General features: G+C 34.8%; 1 protein-coding gene and 2 non-coding genes across 3 annotated transcripts; all 3 read left to right on the top strand.

Annotated features, from left to right (window-relative positions):
- The first annotated feature begins 3,930 nt into the window (after nucleotides 1-3,930).
- Nucleotides 3,931-4,041, top strand: LOC111998322 (U5 spliceosomal RNA). The gene has a single exon (XR_002881448.2). It is a non-coding gene; the product is annotated as a U5 spliceosomal RNA (small nuclear RNA).
- Nucleotides 4,042-12,004: 7,963 nt separating this feature from the next.
- Nucleotides 12,005-20,140, top strand: LOC111998280 (acetylserotonin O-methyltransferase-like). Its single transcript, XM_065775915.1, has 4 exons — nucleotides 12,005-12,084; nucleotides 15,592-15,917; nucleotides 19,089-19,294; nucleotides 19,994-20,140. The coding sequence occupies exons 1-4, from the start codon at nucleotides 12,005-12,007 to the stop codon at nucleotides 20,138-20,140; spliced, it is 759 nt and encodes a 252-aa protein (XP_065631987.1).
- On the top strand, nucleotides 13,142-13,259 carry LOC111998325 (U5 spliceosomal RNA). Its single transcript, XR_002881450.1, has one exon. It is a non-coding gene; the product is annotated as a U5 spliceosomal RNA (small nuclear RNA).
- Nucleotides 20,141-20,735: the final 595 nt, after the last annotated feature.

Here is a 20,735-nt window from a genome sequence, read left to right as displayed (position 1 = left end):
GTTGCAATTAAACTCTCTCTAACCAGCACTATAAAAGGATAGCCTCAGCCACACATAATTTACAAATTTTTTTTTAGAGTGCGTAAGTTCAGAAATCTCAAAAACAATTCTTGAAGAAGGCATAAGATTTTTTTTTTCTTTCTCCTTTCTCAGTCAGGTAGCAAACCTCATATTTATATATGTGTGTGTATATATATATATATATATTTAACCGTGCTCATGACTCTTTTTCTTCTTGTAGTACCCGGCCTCACAATTTCTAAAGAAACTTGTATCAAGTTTATCTCTTCAATTAGAAGCACAATCATCACCACCATTTGATTAGATTGTGTCAAATCTATAACATAGATTGCACCAAGTTTTATCAATCTATACCAATATTGGTTGAGCATCTTCCTTCCGCTCTCTTCTCCCCCACCCCCCCCCCCCCCTATTTTTTTTTTTTTTTTTTTTTTTTTTATGCTTTGTTTGTATGGATTTTTGAGTTTTTGGGTATTTTGGAAATCTTAAGTTCTTGCTGCGAAATTGTGGTTCTGTTTTATTTATGCTGCCACTAATGTTTGTTCTTGGGATTTTGTTGTTTTTGAGTTTAATTGTGATGGGGCAATGTGGTTTCTCATTTTATTTGGTTCAATAATGTTGTTTTTGAACTCAAATTATCCCGTGGTTTGCTATTCCTTCGCTATCTTCTTATAGAAGTTCTTAAGCAATCAAAACAAACAACTTTTTGATTCTTGTTATATTTGTTTTTGCCTAAAAATGTGTTTTTCTAATGGCAAACGGAGAGGTGGGTTACAGAAGGCTAACGGGACTAACTTCAAGTGGGCAAAGTGTAAAGTTTTAAACCACGGGTAGGCAAAGTGAAAATGGATCATACCACATGTGGGTTTACTGTAATTATCCCTAAAATAAAATTAAAAACATTGACCATTTTCTAATGTAATTTGTATTGAACAATTTAGAGTTATAATATTATGTTTTTTTTTAATAATAGCATTTCTTTTGCAAATGGCTTAATGGTATGATGGATTTTGCCCTCTGCCTGACTAGAATAAGATTCATTCCATTTCATGGTAAAATGGAGAGAGTTTAGTTTACAATTTTTTTTTTTCTTAATAGTTTGTATAGTGCTACGTCATTTAAAAATCTATGCCCTTTCTTTATTATTTGTAAGCACATAAATATAGAAAATTAAATACACTCGCTTATAAACAAACCTCAAGTCAGTTTGTTGGCAAATTCCAGGGGTTTGTTTTTACATGTATGTTAAAGGTGATACATTTTACACCACTCTTTACTAGCTTATTTTCTGTGACCAGTTTAAGACTGCTCTTTAGAGCATCCCTAACCAAGCATCATTTGAAAAGGGTTGGCAATTCACATTCGCAAGTCATATGCTCATGTCACGTCATCCTAATGCAACCCAGTTAATAATTGCATCAAAACCTCTCAATCTTTTTTCTTTTTTGAGAAAGAACCTCTCAATCTTAACGCAACCTGTTTATTATGTGGGTTTACAAAACATTACTCATTTCAACCCATTTAATACACAATTTAAGAAAGATAATACTAAAAGAGAGATTTTTAATCTTTTTTTTTTTTTTTTTTGGAGATATAATATAGGAACTTTAAAGTTTCAATGAAGAATTTATCAATATCATTAAATTTTTTTCCTTACTCAATTATATTAAAATTTAAACAAATGTTAGATAAAATGGTATTTATTTATATGAATCATGTCATCTTAGATTGATTGTCGGCTAAGTAGGTCAACACATATTTGACTCATTCAGTAATTGTGTTGAAGCATGTTGACTCAATTTAACAAGAACTCATTTATACTAAATACTAATCATAAAAAACACTTCCTCTTGTCATATTCACGAATCATGTCAAATATTGCTACACCTAGTTAAGATAGTGGAAGCTTTTATACCTAGTTTTTTGTGCATGCAACCAAAGAATAGTGCATTTATGCAAAAATAAAATCGAGAAATATAAAAGACATTCACATACGAACACAAAAGATTTATGGAGGTCAGTCTTAAACCTACGTCCACTAGGCGACGTCTAAGAAAAAATCTCACCAACAAAATATATAGGCAGATCACAAATGTGGCACAAAAGAACTCTTAGAATAATTCAAAACTCAAATACACCCAAAAAAACTCTTTTTCATAAATAGAAAAACTCTCTAATTCATTGACAACTTAATACAACGGTTTTTTTTTTAATCTTTCCTTCTTGAGTTCACTTCTCTTTCTTATTTTCCACTTGTCTCTTTCAGGCTCTCTCTCATCCTTTGATCTACATACCTTCATGTTGCAAACAAGGTTTTGAAATTTTGAAACCCGGATCGGACCGTACGGTCCAACCGGAAAAACCGCGAACCTCTCAGTTTTGCGGTTTTTTTAGCTTCAAGAACCGTTCTATGGAAAAAAATGCAGGGAACTGTGTGAACCGTGGTCGGACCGTACGGTTCTGAGAACCGTGACCGGTTTTTGAGGTTCGGACGGTTCCCTTTGTTCAGCAAAGTTTTGGCCAATACTTCAGCAGTTCTTTGGGTTTTTTCAGATCTAAAACCAAATGAAAGGGAGAAAAATAAAAATAAAAAAACAGAGAAGAAGAAGAAGAAGAAGCAAAAGAAGCAGAGGAAGAAGAAGACAACGAAGAAGAAGGATAAAAGCAAAAATGAAGAAATCAACCCTCAAAGCAAGCAGCCTTCATCATGTGAACCCAAGCATGTGACTAACTTCCAGATGACTAACCCAAGCATCTTATTCTTCTTCTTTGTTTCGTCCTCACCTCCAGATGCTAACTTCTCTTTTGCTTTTTTTTTTTTTGGCTTTCTTTTGTACTTGTTTACAACCACATACCATAAATATAGTCAAGTATGTAGGCTTGAATAGGCTTTGAAGATGATTGACAGCTTGCTTTCTGTCAACCACTCTTTTTAAAATTTCGTTGGGCTCCTTATTTAATCAATTTTGTAAAGCTTTAAGTCTTTATCTGGCCACTCTTCTAGCTTTTGTTTATTTTTTTATTTTAAAAATTTTCATAAAGAGTTGAATATTCAAATGGGCTTGGGCATAAAAAAATTGATTGGATGGTCTAATGGGCATGAGCATAACTTGAGATAATTTAGACACAAACTCTTATAAAAAGATTAAAAAAAGTAAAATATTAAGTTTTATCAAACAATATTTATGTTTGCTTAAAGTTCATACTTTTTATTTGCCTTATGAAAGTTGTGATATAAAAAAGACATTTGAAAATTAGATCTTTATATTTATTTAGACTATTTTAGTTTATTTTTCTATTTATATTAATTTAATATATTAATTCATATTTTAAATAATTATTAAATTAATTATGACATCGTTACGGTTCAACTCCGGTTCGACCTCAGTTCGACCTCAAAAACTTTGAACTTCTCCTTTTTACGATTCAATGAACGGTCTGGGTCTGAAAACCTTAGTTGCAAAGATAAGCAAAACACTTTCACTACTCTGAAATATGTAATGCATTTACGTATAGTGGATTTAAAACTAAATGGACATTTTGATATATCTTAATAATCTTATATGTATAAATATTCAAACCAATAAAATCAATATTTTAAAAAATCCATTTTACATGACGATAATTGAAAATTTGCCATCACGATAGTTGATTTCAAGGATGTAATTAAAAACACTCTTGTAACCATTCTTGTTAACTTCTTTTTAGTATCAATATTTCTTGTCCCTTTTGGATTATCTTACTCTGTATGCACAAATTCCATCAAGCATACCATAGGTCAATATTTTATAACTCCTTGTTTAATGCCTAATGCAGAATATAACGTAGTCCCACATTGTCTAGAAGATAAAACAAAAAATGGGGAACTCTTAATTATAAGTTGCTCTAATCAGATGACTTAACTCATTGAGCCGTGTGGTGAGCACAAGGGAACTATTCTTTCGCCTTTACTAAATATTACCGTGTGCTTGCCACTTATTGCGGCATACATTAATTTTTGGAGGGGTTAACCTAAACCCTTACCAAGTTTAGTTAAGGTTATATTTCATGGAATATAATTTTTTCTATTAAGTCAATCATCATCTTCATATGAAATAGTACTTTCCTCAAAGAAACCTAGCACAAGATACGTCAAACACCCTTTTGGTAAATGAACTACTGCAATTTTAGCATAGGTGCATGGAGTGGGGTTCCACCTCTAAGAAAAAAAAATTAGAATATTAGATTTTGTCAAAGTACTGACATTATAAATAAATAAGCATTAATGCTAGGGCTACCATAAAATACACAACTTTTGTCATAACTCACTGCATGATGGATACGTGAATCCATACAAATCTACCATTTTTTTTTTTTATCAATCACAACTCATTATAAGGTGAGTTATATTATAAATAGTGTAATTTGTTTTGGTCCTATCATTTTAATTTCATGAATAAATAAAAGAAAGATGGGATCTGACTGTTCTTATAAGTTGTTCAGTCTTATTTATTACATAGTAATGAGAGTTTTTTTTTTTTTTGAGAATGACATAGTAGTGAGAGTTTAAAGATATATCTAAATAGAGGAATCATTTCTTCAGTTACCAATATTAGGGTTTTTTTTTTTTTCTATGACTCTTACATTAACTACAAAAAACACGCTTTGGAGCTGCGTTTTTCAAAAACGCAACTTCAGAGTACTGTTTGATAAAATGCAGCTTCACCACTGGGATGTATAACTGCGTTTACTAAAAAAATGCAGCTTTAGACCCATCCGGGGAATTTTTTTTTTTTTTTTTTTTTTTTCAATATATCCTAGAGCTGTGTTTAACAAACGCAGCTTAAACTGATATATTGTGGTTTTATGGTCTAAAGGTTTTGAATCTTGTAGTTTCTGCCAGACCCCATGAGAAGCAAAAATTGCTTTTCGCTAACTGGAGAAGTGGTCAATGCAACACTCTTTTATTGCATTGGATTCCGATTGTAATTAGGGACAAAGCCACACAAGGGCCCAATGGAGCATGGCCCATGAGTTTCAGAATTTTTTTTTTTTTTTTCTATAGGTATATTAGGCCCTAAATCTAATTGGGTCCAGAGAAATAAACTTTGTCCCCTTCCATTCAAAATCTAAGTAGTCAACACTAGAGGTAAAAGATATTCATAATAACTAATGAGGCTGAGTTCTCTCTTTCTTTTTGTCTATTTATTATTTTTTGGGAAACATGCAGCAATCTTATACGTATATTTGAAGGTGTTTTAATAATAACTTATTAAATTGTATTTTTAAAACAACATTCCATATCTTTAGGCTCTTACTGTCTAAAGCTTGTAGGTTGCATAAAGACAAGCCACTTGTCATGCTCATACGCCCTTACTTTCTAAGTTGTGTAATAATAACTAATAACAAATAATGGAGAGGAAAAAGTACCTAATGGTTACTGCTTCAACCAACGACTGAGACTTCTTAGAAGGTGCTGTGTATCCTGTCTCCTATTGCTGCGAAAATTCACATTTTCATTCTCATTAATAATGGAAAACTTGTCACGTCTCTACTTATAAAAGCTATGGATATTGACAGCAATTAAAACAAGAAAGAAATACAATGCACTACACAACAAGGGGGTGGCTTTCCCTCTGCCTAAAAAAGCGTCAACCTTGATAATTGCTGGAATATTTGTTTTAGTATATGTGGAAACAGTTGATTAGAAGACTTGTAAGTGAAAAAGTGGAATCAAGACAATATGAGCAGAGTTTTCTTATAGCTGGAGTCAACACAACCCAAGTTAGAGAATCACAAACCCAAAAAATGAACATCATCAACTTATATAAAAGCATAAGTTAGTGTTCAATATATGAGTCCAGAAAAGCAAAATCTTCATACTAATAAAGACTTGATTGGACATTGACACTATCAGCCCACCCACTTTCTATGACTAGGACAAAAATTGCAATGGAAATTTCAAACCGTAGCCAAGTGAGTCAAGAATTTACGATACACCTGGAAACTATAGCACAAGAAAACTAATAGATGCAAGTATTAGATTGAGCTCAAACAAGACTAAGCTAGGCGCATCCAAAAAAGAAAAAATTCAGTTCCCATAAACAAATCATGATTGAGATATTTAACTTGAACTGAGAATTGCAGTAGTTACAAACAAGCAGAGGAACTACTATATGTCAATAGCATCCAACACATTTAAGGTGCATCCATTTAACTTCAACAGCCTAGCTCACTCCTGCTGCTTGCCTAATGTTTGGTGCAAATTAGAAAGTGAACAGCTAAAACAACCATTTGGAAGTTAGGAGTTTACCTGCTCTGAGTATTCAGCAACACTGTCACCATATGACCTGGCTATTGCCTCTGTTTTCTCTTTGATAACAATATCCAATGGATAGAAAAACCTCTACTTGACTAGCAAGTTAAAAACAAGAATAATGTAGAGCACTTGGTTGCAATTGAACCACTTTAACTTATACATAAAAGAATTTGTAATAAACTTACATCTGCCATTTGCAGGCAACACTATCCTATTTAGGATGTAGTATATAAGAAAAAGAATTATAAAAAGTTTACTAAGATATATTGGCACAGAAGGAGCACATCAAGGAATCCTTTTTAATTTTTTTTTTTTTTTTGATAAGTAATAAGATTCATTGAAATCAAAAAGAGAGGAACACCGAAGTATACAGGGAGTATACAGGGGTCAACAAATCAAAAACGAACATTACAAAAATCGAGAAAATCCAAAATAGAAGAAAAATGATGGTTTCTCCACACAGAGAACCAATCAAGTAAGGTTCTAAAAAAAAGAAGCTTGAGATTAGGCATGGAACGCTCCTTGTCTTCAAAACACCTACTATTTCTCTCCTTCCAAATACACCACACCAAACAGTGAGGAACAACCATCCATAGATCTCCATTACGATGGCGACCAAAACGACCTTGCCAACATGCCAAAAGCCCAACAACAGAGAAAGGCATAACCCAACAAACTCCAAATAACCCAAAAACCATATCCCACAACTCCAAAGCAACTGGGCAATGAAGGAAAAGATGGTCAATAATTTCACTATTACACTTGTACATGAAACACCAGTCCAAAATGCAAACCTTTCTTTTCTTTAAGTTGTCAATAGTCAGACATTTCCCCAAGGCTGCTGTCCATACAAAGAAAACCACTCTAGAGGGGATCTTCTGCTTCCAAATGCTTTTTCGAGGGAAAAACTGCTCATTATGGCCAACTAGAAGATGATAGTAAGCACTGACCGTGAACCCCTTACTCTTACAAGGCAGCCAACATCTCTTATCCTCCCCGATCTCCCTTACAGGGGTGCAATAAATGGAATTGATGAAACTCCTGAAAGCTTCCAATTCACGGTTATGCACCTCCTTACAGAACTGAAAATCCCAATGGAGTACTCCATTGGTGAACCTCATAAGATCCGCTACACTTGCCTCTTTGTTGCAACAAATCCTATATAAATCAGGATAACGATCTACGAGGGGAGAAGATCCACACCAACTATCAAGCCAAAACTGCACTTTTGATCCATCTCCAATTTCATATAGAATAAACCGAGATAAGGAGTGCCACCCTCTTTTAATATTTTTCCACAAACTAACTCCATAAGGACCAGAGAAAGAGCTAGAACACCAACCGCCCCAATCACAACCATACTTCACCTCTATCACTTGACGCCAAAGAGCATCCCTTTCTTGCCCAAATCTCCATAACCACTTCCCTTTTAAAGCTACATTGAAGGTTCTCAGGTTTCTAATCCTCAGCCCACCTGAAGAGAGCGGAGTACATACTGTAGATCAATTAACCAAATGAAATTTGGGCTCGTTTTCTAGGCCACCCCACAGAAAGTCTCTTTGAAGTCTAGCAATACGGCTGGCCACAGAAGCAGGAATATGGAATAAGGAAAGAAAATAAATAGGAAGATTAGAGAGAGCGCTTTTAATCAAAGTGACTCTACCTCCCTTGGAAATATATAATTTTTTCCAACCTGCTAATTTTCTTTCCATCTTCTTTAGAATTGGATTCCAAATAGACTTGTCCTTAAATTTTGCCCCCAAAGGAAGACCCAAGTATTTCATTGGGAGAGATCCTTGCTTGCAACCTAAAACAGCCACCAAAAGATCTATGTTATGAACAGCCCCCACAACCACTAGCTCAAACATACCCAAATTTACTTTCAGAACAGACACAGCCTCAAACCAAATGAGCACCATACGGAGAATCAGAATTTGATCAATATTAGCATCACAAAAAATCAGAGTATCATCGGCGAAAAGAAGATGGGAAATCATCAAAGATCTTCCAAAGGAAGCACCTACACTAAAGCCTGACAAACAACCCTCATGGACAGCCTTATCCAACATTCTACAGGCTGCTTCCATAATCAACACAAATAATAAGGGGGACAAAGGATCACCTTGCTGCAACCCCCTAGAACTTCCAAAAAACCCATGGGGAGTACCATTAATGAGGATGGAAAAAGGAACCGTTGATATACAAAAAGAAATCCATTGCCTCCACTTGTTAGAAAAACCGCGACGCTCAAGCAAGTTAGAAAGAAGTCCCCAGTTTACATGATCAAAGGCTTTTTCAATATCCAATTTACATAACAATCTTGGCTGACCAGACTTCAATCTACTATCAAGGCATTCATTAGCAATAAGAACGGAATCAAGAATCTGCCTATTTAGAATAAAGACATTCTGGGGAGCTGAGATGATCTCTCCTAAAACCATGAGAAGACGAGACGCCAAAACTTTAGCAAGAATTTTATAAACCCCCCCAACAAGACTAATAGGCCGAAAGTCTTTTACCTCCACTGCAGCAACTTTTTTTGGAATGAGAGCAATGAAGGTTGCATTCAAGCTTTTTTCAAACTGACCTGTATCATGGAAATGGCGGAACACAGCCATGATGTCTGATTTGAGAATCCCCCAGTAGGCTTGAAAGAAAGCCATCGAAAAATCGTCAGGCTTAGGAGATTTGTCCCCATTAAACTCCTTGATGACTTCAAAAATCTCAGTTTCCTCGAAAGGTCTCTCTAGCCAGTCCACATTATCCCCAGAAATCCTTGGGAAATCCAAAACATCCTGAAAAGGATGCTACTCTTGCTGCTCAGAGTATAGGTTCATATAGAAATGAACAATATGGTCAAAAATCCTATCCTGATTGGAAGACAAGGCCCCATCAATCATAAGGTTTTCAATACAATTATTCCTTCTATTAGAATTAGCCATCCTATGAAAAAACTTTGTTTTCAAGATCGGCGCGAAAAGTTGCTTTTTCCAATTTCTCCTCCTCAGTTAGAGGTTGAAAGTCCTCTTTTACATCTAAAGCATTCAACTTGCTCCATAAATGCTGTTTCTTGACTGTGACATTGCCAAAATCTGTTTCGTTTCACTTCTTTAGATCCGCTTTTAGGGCAGTCAACTTCTTGGCTAGAATTAAACTAGGAGTCCCTTGAAAATGGTAATTTGCCCACCAAGTCTTCACCTTATCTAAAAACCCCTCCGCCTTCAACCACATGTTCTCAAAACGAAAAGGAATTCACCCTCTGCGATGACTCCCACTCTCCAAAAGAATTGGAAAGTGATCGGATAACACTCTAGGAAGCCTTTTTTGGGAGAAATGAGAGAGATAGTCTGCCAAGTCCGGAGAGAGGAGAAACCGGTCAATTCTAGAGGCTGAGGTGGAGTTAGACCAAGTGTATAGGCCTCCCTCTAGAGGATTATCCATAAGCCCATGATGAGATATAAAATCCGAAAAATCATATATGCAGCGAGTAAATCTTCCTGCCCCTAACCCCTTCGAAGGAAAGCGGACGACATTAAAATCTCCTCCCAAGCACCAAGGCAAATTCCACCAACTATTCAAGCTTGCCAATTCTTCCCACAAGAATTGACGATTCCTATTCAAATTTGGACCATAGATACCTGTGAAAGCCCACTCAAATTGGTCATTGACGTTTTTTAACCTACATGAAATTGAATAAAACCCCACTGCTTCCTCTATCTTTTCAACCACACTTCTATCCCACATGAGCAAAATACCACCAAAAGCACCCTCAAAACCTAAATAAAGCCAATCTATGTAAGGACAACTCCAAATACTTCCAACAATTCCTCTTGTAACCCATTCCAACTTTGTCTCTTGCAAACAAACGATATCTACCCTCCAAGAACGTAGAAAATTACAAACCCTGGGCCGTTTTTTCTTCTCGCTCAACCCTCTAGCATTCAAAGATAAAAATTTCAAATTCATTGGAGAGTAACCCTATCCTTACCATTACCAATGCATCTTGGAGAAGCTGGACCATAATTGACAGAGCTAAATAAACCCTGCAATTCCCTTATTCCTTTCCTCCCTGAGCACTTCAGGGCTTTTTCAGTTTGTTCCTTAATGGCCCTCTACTGTAAAACAACTTCAACAGCCAACAGGAATTTAGTTGCTGGCTCTTCCAAACCTTTGAGGGATGTCCCAAGAAAATCATCAAAGCCACTGAACTTTTCCTGAAACCATTCTGAGAAGTTGTCCTTACCCAGCAAATTCTCCTCATTCTGAGTTGCTGACCCTTCAGAAATATCCATGACGCCCATAGGCAAAGAGATAGCCAGTGGTTCGACATTAAGAGGTGGCGAAGAATCAGAAAACTAAGAAGCATCCTCGGGGCAAAAATCTGAAACCCAATCCTCCACAGTAACATCAGCCCCTTTATCCAGCTCTGGATTTAGCTCCTTACATTCCACTGACACCCTCAATACCATCGGCCACTAGTCTGAGTCATCCACTCCGAAAACGACATCTCTCGATGGTAAAGAAATTTGGATCGGGACAGCCACCCTCTTCCCATCACGTAATTCAAGAACCCACTGCTCTGAATTCCCCCATTTCTTAATGACGTTGTCTGCGTGTTCATGGATGATCCTTTTTAATTTCTCATAATCTCATATCAGCAATAATAATAAAAATTTCGTTGATAGTTTACTAAGATTTAGGATGCATTGCAAGAACAAATAAAAAGTATCAGAACCTTCCAAAAAGGGACCCCATGAACTAGTGCAAACAATATGGTCATAAAGAATGAGTGAGCAATTCAGGCAACTGATTTGATCCAGATATAAACAATTTAACAGTAAAATATCTACACCACTCTGCCCCTTATTTCAATTTGTCTTTAGAAAATCATTTTTTTATTTCATATTATGAAGTCCAAGAGTTTATGAATTAAAAAGAACTTAAGCTCACCCAATAACAGCCTATCTATAAGACCCTTTGAAATTCAAGAGAGAGAGATGTTGAGTATATGTACACTCACCATTCCTAAAAGAAAGGTTGACATGTTGGCTTTTTCTTACCAAAGTATGCTGCAAGTTGAAGGTCACCAAGCTCCACACTACCGGTCTTTGCTACTCCGTCCAACAAAAATACTGAACATAGGGAGAATGGGAACAAAAATAATCATTAAGTGGCAACTATAACAAGTAGTTAAAGCACGAAGAACATATATCTTAACAAAACCCACTCATGCAAATAAGGTAATTTACATCAGGTACTCCCGAATGAAGGACATACCAATTCTTTTCCAGACAACCAAAAATTGAGCCCAGTGTTTGCTCCCAAATGAAAACAACTGATCCAATGTCAACGAACATTCACTAAGAGCTAGTATCTATCTATTAACTACTGCCAGAAACATGAGAATTCATCCGCAAAAAAATAAATAGGTCTAGATTCATTTTTACATATAAAAACGGTGATTCATCAACGAATAAGCTAGAAAAAACCCTAAATGTGAGAAGAAGAGTCAATCAATTAGTACATAGCAAATGAAGAATGTGAAATGACGGCATATTTTCGTAAGTACCTGGAGAAAACGATGGTGCCGAGGCTGTTAAGGATCCAGATGGCTCTGATGCTGCAACCACCATGGTGATCTGAGGATTAGAGAGAGATTTCGAGGTTGAGAGAGTTGATTCGGGGATGGAGAAGACCACCATAAAGGTGGTGCTGGTGATCGAAGTGAGAGAGAGTAACGGCTTCGGCCTTGGTGAGGAGGATCGGTGGTAGAGAGGGGTGGGTTGAAGGTGAGGGTTTGGGAGTCAAGGGGAGAAAGTGAGAGAGAAGGTGAGAGATCGGGTTAGAGATCAAAGATTTTTTTTTTTTTTTTTTAATTTATAGCAATCCTAGAGTTACGTTTAATTAAACGCAGCTTAAACATATCTGGAGCTGCATTTAATCAAACGCACCTCTATAAATGTTTAAGCTGCGTTTATTTAACGCAGCTCCAAACGTTTTTAAGGGGCGTTTAATAAAACGCAGCTCTGTATCAGTTTAAGCTGCGTTTATTAAACGCAGCTCAGGGATATATTGAAAAAAATAAAAATAAAAATTCTCCGGATGGGTCTAAAGCTGCGTTTTTTTAATAAACACAGCTATACGTCCAGCAGTAGCTCAACAGTACCCTGAAGCTGCGTTTTTGAAAAACGCAGCCCCAAAGCTAGTTTTTCGTACGCGCAGCTATGTAATTCATTAACAGAATAATACAACTTTTTTAATCTTTCTTTCTTGAATTCGCTCCTCTTCCTTGTTTTTCACTTGTCTCTTTCCAGCTCTCTCTCATCCTTTGATCTACATAACTTCATGTTGCAAAGATAAGCAAAACACTTTCACTGCTTTGAAATATGTAAATGCATTACGTACCACGGATTTAAAACTAAATGGACATTTTGATAGATCTTAATAATCTTATGTATATATAAACCAAACCAATAAAATCAATATTTCAGAAAATCCACTTTAGAGGAGCACTTTTCAAGATTATGGTTAATTAAACCATGAATTGAAAATAGATTTTAAGGATGTAATTAAAAACACGCTAATAATGTTGCACCATTCCTATTGACTTTTTTTTTTAGTATCAATATTTCTTGACCCTTTTGGATTATATAACTCAGTATGCACAAATTCCATCAAGCATACTGTAGGTTTATATTTTATAAATTCTTGTTAACACCTAATTATTGCTGAATATGACTTAGTCCCACATCGTAAAGAAGATAAACAAATTATAGGGGACTCATAATTATAAGCTGCAATACCCGAATAGTTAAACTCATGGAGCCATGTGGTGAGTACAAAGCGAACTATTCTTTCGCCTTTTACTAAAGAATACCATGTGCTCACCACTTATTTTGAGGCATACATTTATTTCTGGAGGGGTTGAGTTATAAACCCCTTAAAAAGTTTATTTTATGTTTGGATGACATGTGTTTGTTAAATAAAGCTATTACTTTCCTACGAACTATTCTTTCACCTTCATACGAATATTACTTTCCTCAAATAAAGCTAGCACCAAATATATATGCATGTCATCAGCATTTATCCTTTTGGTAATAACAATGTTCTTAAATGGAATATATTATTCTTAGCAAAAGGTGGAGTTAGAATTTGAAAATGTTGTTCAATCAAACATTTGATTTTTTTTTTTTTTTTTTTTTTTTATGCATTGGATTCGTTTATACAAATCAATGTGGGCGAATAATAAAAGAACAAAAATTCAATTAATTATTAAAAAAAATGGACTACTTTTTTTTTACTAATAATATAAGCTTAAATTTCTGAATTTATTCGTGATTTATTTGGGTTTAACCAATTAGTAGAAATTATAATTAAAAAATATTGTTGGAATTGGTTAAAATTTTTGTTCATTTTTTAGATAATTCAATAGTAATCACTGGGAAATGCGACCGAGATTTGAATCCTCCATATCCTATCAATTCCTGGGCCTAAAAATGTGTCTTGCAGTTTAGAAGGTCCTGTTGCTTATAAAAAGTATTTGGCCGACAAAGATACACTATGATGAATATAAATGGACCAATCAATCTACCTGCCAATCACAGTTTCGGGTTTGGTACTCCAGATCTAATTTAGGATTCGGAATAGTAAAGAAAATTATATGAAGCAAAACACATGTTTTACATTAATATTCCGTGAAAAACGTGCACCACAATTAGCCAACTAGAACTAGATATAGCTTAGTTAATATGAGAAATTATTAGGTCCATCGGGAGGATCATTGATGTGGTCCTCCCAATTAATGAGATGATATTATTTATACAAATGTGTGAGTGAGTTCCCTAATTAACAAGAAATTATTAAGTCCACCAGAAGGACTACTGATGTAGTCCTCTTTGACCTCCCAACCAATAAAATACTTTTATTTATGCAAATATGACATCACCTGGTAATTTTTACTTTTTATTCCTTGTATTGATTAGGAAGTTCACTCATACATTTGCATAAATGGATTTATCTCATTGGTTGGGAGGATCACATCAGCAGTTCTCCTGATGGACATAATAATTTATCCTAATCAGCACAAGAAATAAAAAATGAAAAATTACCAAGTGATGTCACATTTGCATAAATAATAGCATTTTATTGGTTGGAAGGTCAGTGAGGATCACATCAACAGTCTTCCTTGATAGATTATTAAGATGTCTATTGTACGAAATTAACTAATGAAAAGAGCAATGATAGAATGCTACAAATTTTACTATATAAATTTTACACGTAGGTGTATCACTACTACTTATAAAGAAATAATATAAATATTTATTTATTAAGTGATCATATTTATTGCCACATAATTTTATATTTTTTTATATATTAAGATTGGTAATAATTTTAAATCCCCTATCATTAGATATACCAACATATCTCGATGCATCAAGTTTTCTATGTTAAATAACCAAACAAAAAGCCAAGGGTCTCTCCATCTAGTGACTTCTACCCAGCAAATTTTCTGTTAAATAACCAAACAAAAAGCTAAGAATCACTCCATCTAGTGACTTTTATCTGTCAGGTTTTTTGTTAAATAACCAAACAAAAAGCTAAAGGTCTCTTCATCTAGTGACTTCTATCTATCAGGTTTTTTGTTAAATAGCCAAACAAAAAGCTAAGGGTCTCTCCATCTAGTGACTTGTCTCTATCTAGTGACTTCTATCAAGCAAAAAGCTTAGGGCCCGTTTAGTTAGAGATTTCTAGCATCATTGTTTAAGTGTTGTGGAAATATGTGTTTCAGTGTTTAAATATTGAAAACTGTTGTTTAAACAATTGTACTAAACACTCCCAAAGATTCTGGTCTCCATCTAGTGAGTTCTACCAAACAAAAAGCTAAGGGTCTCTCCATCTAATCGCATCTACCTTTGCACGTGTGGTTAATAAATTATTGGGGTTGATGGTTTCAATTAATTCAAGCAGCTCTTGTCGACTAATGTCTAACAAGGGACTTAAGTTCAAATATTACTTAAAAAAAAATCAATTAATATTTTCATCTGATGATAAAAAACGATAAGTATATAATATCATGTTTATCATAAAGAATATTAGAGTACAAGCCCAAATGTAGGACAAATCTTTTTGGCTGGATTAGCACTAAAGGAAATAAAATAAAAATAGTAGTAAAATCTTGCAAGTAAATAATAGTGATAGCTTCATTTTCCTATTGCGCAACAGTTCTTCTTGTGTATATGAACCGTCAACCTGAAATGTCTTACCTCAAGTAGAATTAATAGATTGCTCATACTGATCGAGAGAGAAGGGAAGAGAGAAAGAGATGCAAGAAACACAAAGAGAGTTTCACCATTAAGAAAAGAAGAACATGCAGCCGTAAATATCTGGAAGTACATATTGGGCTTTTCAGAAATGGCTGTAGTCAAGTGTGCCATTGATCTTCGGATAGCTGATGCCATTGAAAGACATGGAAGACTCGTTACACTCTCGGACTTGTCTTCAACTCTAGGATGTGCGCATTCCCCACTCTATCGCATTATGAGGTTCCTAATGCACCGTGGAATATTCAAAGAGAAACTCACTACCCAAGGCTCCCCAGGCAAGGGGGGGGACCCCCCAACTTTGCTTATTTTTTAATCATTCTATACATTTCTTTATCTAATATTTTATCATTTTTCACAAACTGATTGTATAAGTAATAAATTTTAGGATTAATTATAATATTATAAACTACATAATTTGATGTTATTTTCAAGTTAAATTATGGAGTTTTAAATATTCAAAAAAAATTATATGATTAAAATTTTTTATCATTTAATTACTTGAATTTAACAAAAACTAACTTGGAAGCTTTATTTGAGATTTATGAAAAATTTAATTAGAACGTTGACTATTTAAAATTATGACAATACAATTTATACATATATAAAAGTATCTATATAAATAACATAATATACTTGATATGCTATCTTTCCATGAATTTTCTTACCATTAAAATATAATGTAATTTTCAAATGAGTAGCACTGTATTGTTTAAAGTGATGTTAAGTATCATATATATATATATATATATATATATATAATGTGTGTGCATTATATGTGCATCTAATCATGTTTGTGAGTGTGGAAGACAAGCTAAGTATGTTGTATTTTTTGTCTTATGATGCTTGTAAAGTTGTAATTTACAACTATGTGTTATGTTGGCTTTTATTCCGTGCCAAATTTGATTGTAATTTCATTCAATCTTTTGTACCATGTATTTAATGTGGGATTTGATTGTAAGGGTTCTGTGATAGAGAGAGAGAGTGTGTGAAGACTCAAGCAATTGAAAACTGAGGAGTTCTCGCAGGTAGCTCGCGACTAAGCATCCCGCGAAGTGAGCCATGTACCCAGCACATGACTGGAATGCGAAGAGTCTAGACAGATGGCAATAGCTGTGTTTCGTGAGTAGCTCGTGGATAAGGCCTTCTCGTGAGACACTCGCGAGACATTCTGTTTTGCCAGGCTGTACTATCTGATACACACTTTCTGTACCCACACTATATATACCCACATTACCCACAAATGTTGAGGTGTGCTTTTGAGAGAAAACCTTTGCCAAACACCTTGAGAGTTAGAGATTGTTATACCAACAATCCTCTACATATTTGCTTGTGGAATTTCCTCTACTCCTACTTCTTCATTTCCATACTATTGAGAGGTTGATAGCCCAAAGTGTCAAGTGAGGTTTTGGTGCTGCTGGAAAGTATTAGAAGAAGCCAATGATGGCAAATGCAACATGGAGCTTGTTGCAAGATCCGGAGAACTAAATAACACACGGTTCCGAGAACCCTTGTTGGAGTAGGAGTTTGGAGGGCTTAGGTACATCGGGTAAATTAGGCTTCGAGGGTCTCTTGCTAATGTATCTCAACTAATTGTCTAGTGGATCGATTACCGCTTGGAGGGCGGCGGAAAGATTTTTCACCGAGTTCTTCGGTTTCCTCTTCTATAACTCATTGGCGTGTTATCTTGTGTTTGCACCTTTCCTCCCTACTCTTTTACATTTCATTTCACTGCTGTGTTGTTAAGTTTATGGATTAGAGTAGCTTGTTTGTTTATCCGCTCACATTTACACTATTCCGCACTTAGTTTTAAGTTAGTGTAAAACTAATCNAAAAAAAAAAGCTTCCCACGTGCCCCCCATTCCCACGTACACCCCCCACCTACCCCACTTTCTTCAGCTTATTTCTTCTTCTTTCTTTTTTTTCTCTCTTCATTCTTCACTTGCTCACTTACTCCTCCGTAAGTTCTTCTTTCTTCCTTTTTTTTTTTTTTTTTTTTTGCTTCCTTCCTCATCTGGGTAACTCTTCTTTTTTTCTTTTTCTTTTTTTCTTTTTCTTTTTTTCTTTTCCTTCATCAAATCTGGATAACTCTTTTTTTTTTTTTTTCTTTTTTCTTCACTGGGTATCTTTTTTTTTCCTTTGTTTCGTTGGAGCTGATGCTTTTTTTTTTTTCTTTCATTTTTTTCTTCATCTCAAACACACTAATTTGTCAGTAGATCCTTTTTTTTTTTTTTGTTGGTTATTTTATGCTTAGCTAGTAAGAAAATGGAGGAGATGCTATTGTGGATCTGTGCTCTTGTGTTGCTGATATTGTGATTATGTTTAAGTGGGTTTGTGTTCTTATATTTGGAGCACATTATATTTGATTCTGAATTTCTGGGTGTGTGTTTGATTTTAAATTTTTTGGGTTTGTTTGTATTGTGAATATGTTGTGTTTGATTTTAAATTTTTCTGTTTGTTTGTATTGTAAATATGTTGTGTTTGATTTTGAATTTTTTGGGTTTGTTTGTATTATGAGTGTGTTGTGTTTGTTTTTTAATTTTCTGGTTTGTATTTTATTTTGAATTTTTTGGATTTGTGATTAATTTTGAATTTTTTTATTTGAATTTTGAATTTTCTGGGAAAAAAAAACCCAGAATTTTTTTTTTTTTAGAAAAACCTATAGCCGCGTTTTAAACGCAGCTTAAAGTGGGCTATAGCCGCGTTTTTCAAAAACGCAGCTATAGGCCTACCGTGTTAAAAACGCGGCTTCAGGTCTGACCTATGGCTGCGTTTTTAAACAACGCAGCTATAGGTGTTACCTATGGCTGCGTTTTTGAAAAACGCGGCCATAGTTCTGTTGCTACGGTACTTAAGCCGCGTTTAGAAACGCGGCTATAGGCTATAGCCGCGTTTTTTTGGGCTATAGCTGCGTTTTTTAAACGCGGCTATAGACCCCTTTTTTGTAGTGAGTGCTGGACAACCTTGAATCATTTTTTTTTTGGATACCTATAGCCGCGTTTTTTGAAAACGCAGTTATAGGTAACGTCACAAAAGGTTGACCTACAGCCGCGGCTATAGGTCAGTACATATTTATAAGGCTAACCTATAGCTGCGTTTTTCAAAAACGCGGCTATAGGTAACGTCACTAAAGGCTTACTAAGCCGCGTTTGAAAAACGCGGCTTTAGGGTATACAGCTGGACCTATAGCCACGTTTTTTAAAAACGCGGCTATAGGTCACCTTTAGCTGCGTTTTAAACGCGGCTAAGAAAATTATTCGGCTGGGCCTATAGCCACGTTTAAAAAACGCAGCCATAGGTTGGCTATAGCCGCGTTTTTGAGAAACGCAGCTATAGGTTGAGGCTTTAGCCGCGTTTCTTAGAAATGCGGCTATATGTTAGCTATAGCCGCGTTTTTTGTAAACGCGGCTAAAAAAAACGCGGCTATAGCCCGCATTTTTTGTAGTGACTATTTGATGGGCTTAGCAGTTTGGTAGATGTGGGTGGAGACACTGGAACCACTATAAAGCAGTTGGTTAAGGCTTGTCCATGGCTTCAAGGCATCAACTTTGATCTTCCTCATGTTGTCTCTATTGCTACAGAGATCAACGGAGTTAAACATGCTGGGGGTGATATGTTCGAAAGTGTTCCAAAGGCTGATACTGCTTTCATAATGGTAAGTTCATGCAAATGAAAATGACACCCTCAGTGTATAGATCATTTCTGTGTTTTGGAAGCCACTTCAGAATGAAGACCTGCTGTTAACCTAGCCGAAACACACACATAAAAGGTTTTGTAAAAGGTCTTCAAGTAGTTTCAACTTTCAAATCTTTCATACCTCCGAAATATATGCCACTAAACCTAATAGATAAGACAATACTATGTATTTGAAAATAAGAAACGCGAACAAGAGTTACAAGACACGACACACAATATACGAAAATTATATAATTAATTAATACATATCTTTTGGTATATTTTTTTAAAAAATATTTTATGTTTAAGTTTACAAAATAAAATCATTTAAATTATGTTTAAAATAGAAGGAATTTTTTAAATAAGAAGTTACATCGTTTTTTTTCTTCCAACACGCAAAATTGTCCTAGGCATGTTTTTGTTTGTCATGCTTGACAAGGGCACGTCAAGGATTTTATTGAGGCTTCCGAACTTCTTAGGTTTAAAATAGCATAAGCTTAAATTTTTACTTGGCTCCCATGCTCCTTTTATGTAAAATGTAATAGCATATGATTCTCTATTAGAATCAAAATTGGTTTGGTATTTCTCAAGTTGAAGTATACCGCACCCCTTTTATGATAGCCGATTCTTTGGCTTAAGTAGTTTACTTTGAGAATTGCACCAGGTTCTGCATGATTAGGCAGACAACGAGTGCATCCAAATCCTTAAAAAATGCAAAGAGAGGACCTTGAAAGAGTGGGGATTTGTACTTGGAGAGGCTGGATTTAGTGGATACACAGTGAAACCAATTCCTGCTTTGCAATCAGTAATTGAGGCATTTCTTTAATTTATAGTAGCTAAGAAATAAGGATTATCTCTACTTAAAAATATGAACTATTGTGGATCTATGGTCCTAAGTATTGATTCTCTTTCGCTTTGTTGCATGTTATGGCTACCTAATTCAATAAAACCAGTTTAAGTTGACTATCGAAATTTTCTTTTCTTTTTTTCCTCTTCTTTATTATGTCTTTCCATCCTAATTCAATTAAATCATTGGTGAAACGAAAATTTCTGAAGAAACTTTTTTTTTTTTTTATAGCTAGAAAATATCATTCATTAAGAAAAAGTCAAATCTGCCCCGCAGTTTAGAAAATAATTTTGTAGTCTTATAATATTTCAACAAACTTACATCAAACAATAAACATTTCCACATATTACTTCAGTGCATTCAAATAGTAAGACATGCGGAACAAAAATTTTTTAATTTAAAATTAGTTATAAAACTGAAACTGACTCATATCATATATAGGCTACAGTGAACATGGGAGAAACTGAGCACAAATTTTTTCTTTTTTCTTTTTTTCTTTTTTTTTTCTGTAAAAAAGAGAATTGCAGCCTGCATTGTTTGTGTCTGGCAGACTGAGCAACACAACTGAATTTAA

Source organism: Quercus suber, unplaced genomic scaffold (assembly GCF_002906115.3).
Source record: "Quercus suber isolate HL8 unplaced genomic scaffold, Cork oak 2.0 scaffold_122, whole genome shotgun sequence".
NCBI lineage: Eukaryota > Viridiplantae > Streptophyta > Magnoliopsida > Fagales > Fagaceae > Quercus > Quercus suber.
This window is presented reverse-complemented; position numbering and strand designations above follow the sequence as displayed.

Bases quoted from the DNA above. Each gene is read 5' to 3' on its own strand.
- LOC111998280 (XM_065775915.1), top strand. From the start codon at position 12,005: ATGGAGAAGACCACCATAAAGGTGGTGCTGGTGATCGAAGTGAGAGAG. The intron at 12,085-15,591 runs GTGGTAGAGAGG...TACCTCAAGTAG, and splicing joins GGCCTTGGTGAGGAGGATCG to AATTAATAGATTGCTCATAC. The intron at 19,295-19,993 runs GTAAGTTCATGC...CTGCATGATTAG, and splicing joins CTGATACTGCTTTCATAATG to GCAGACAACGAGTGCATCCA.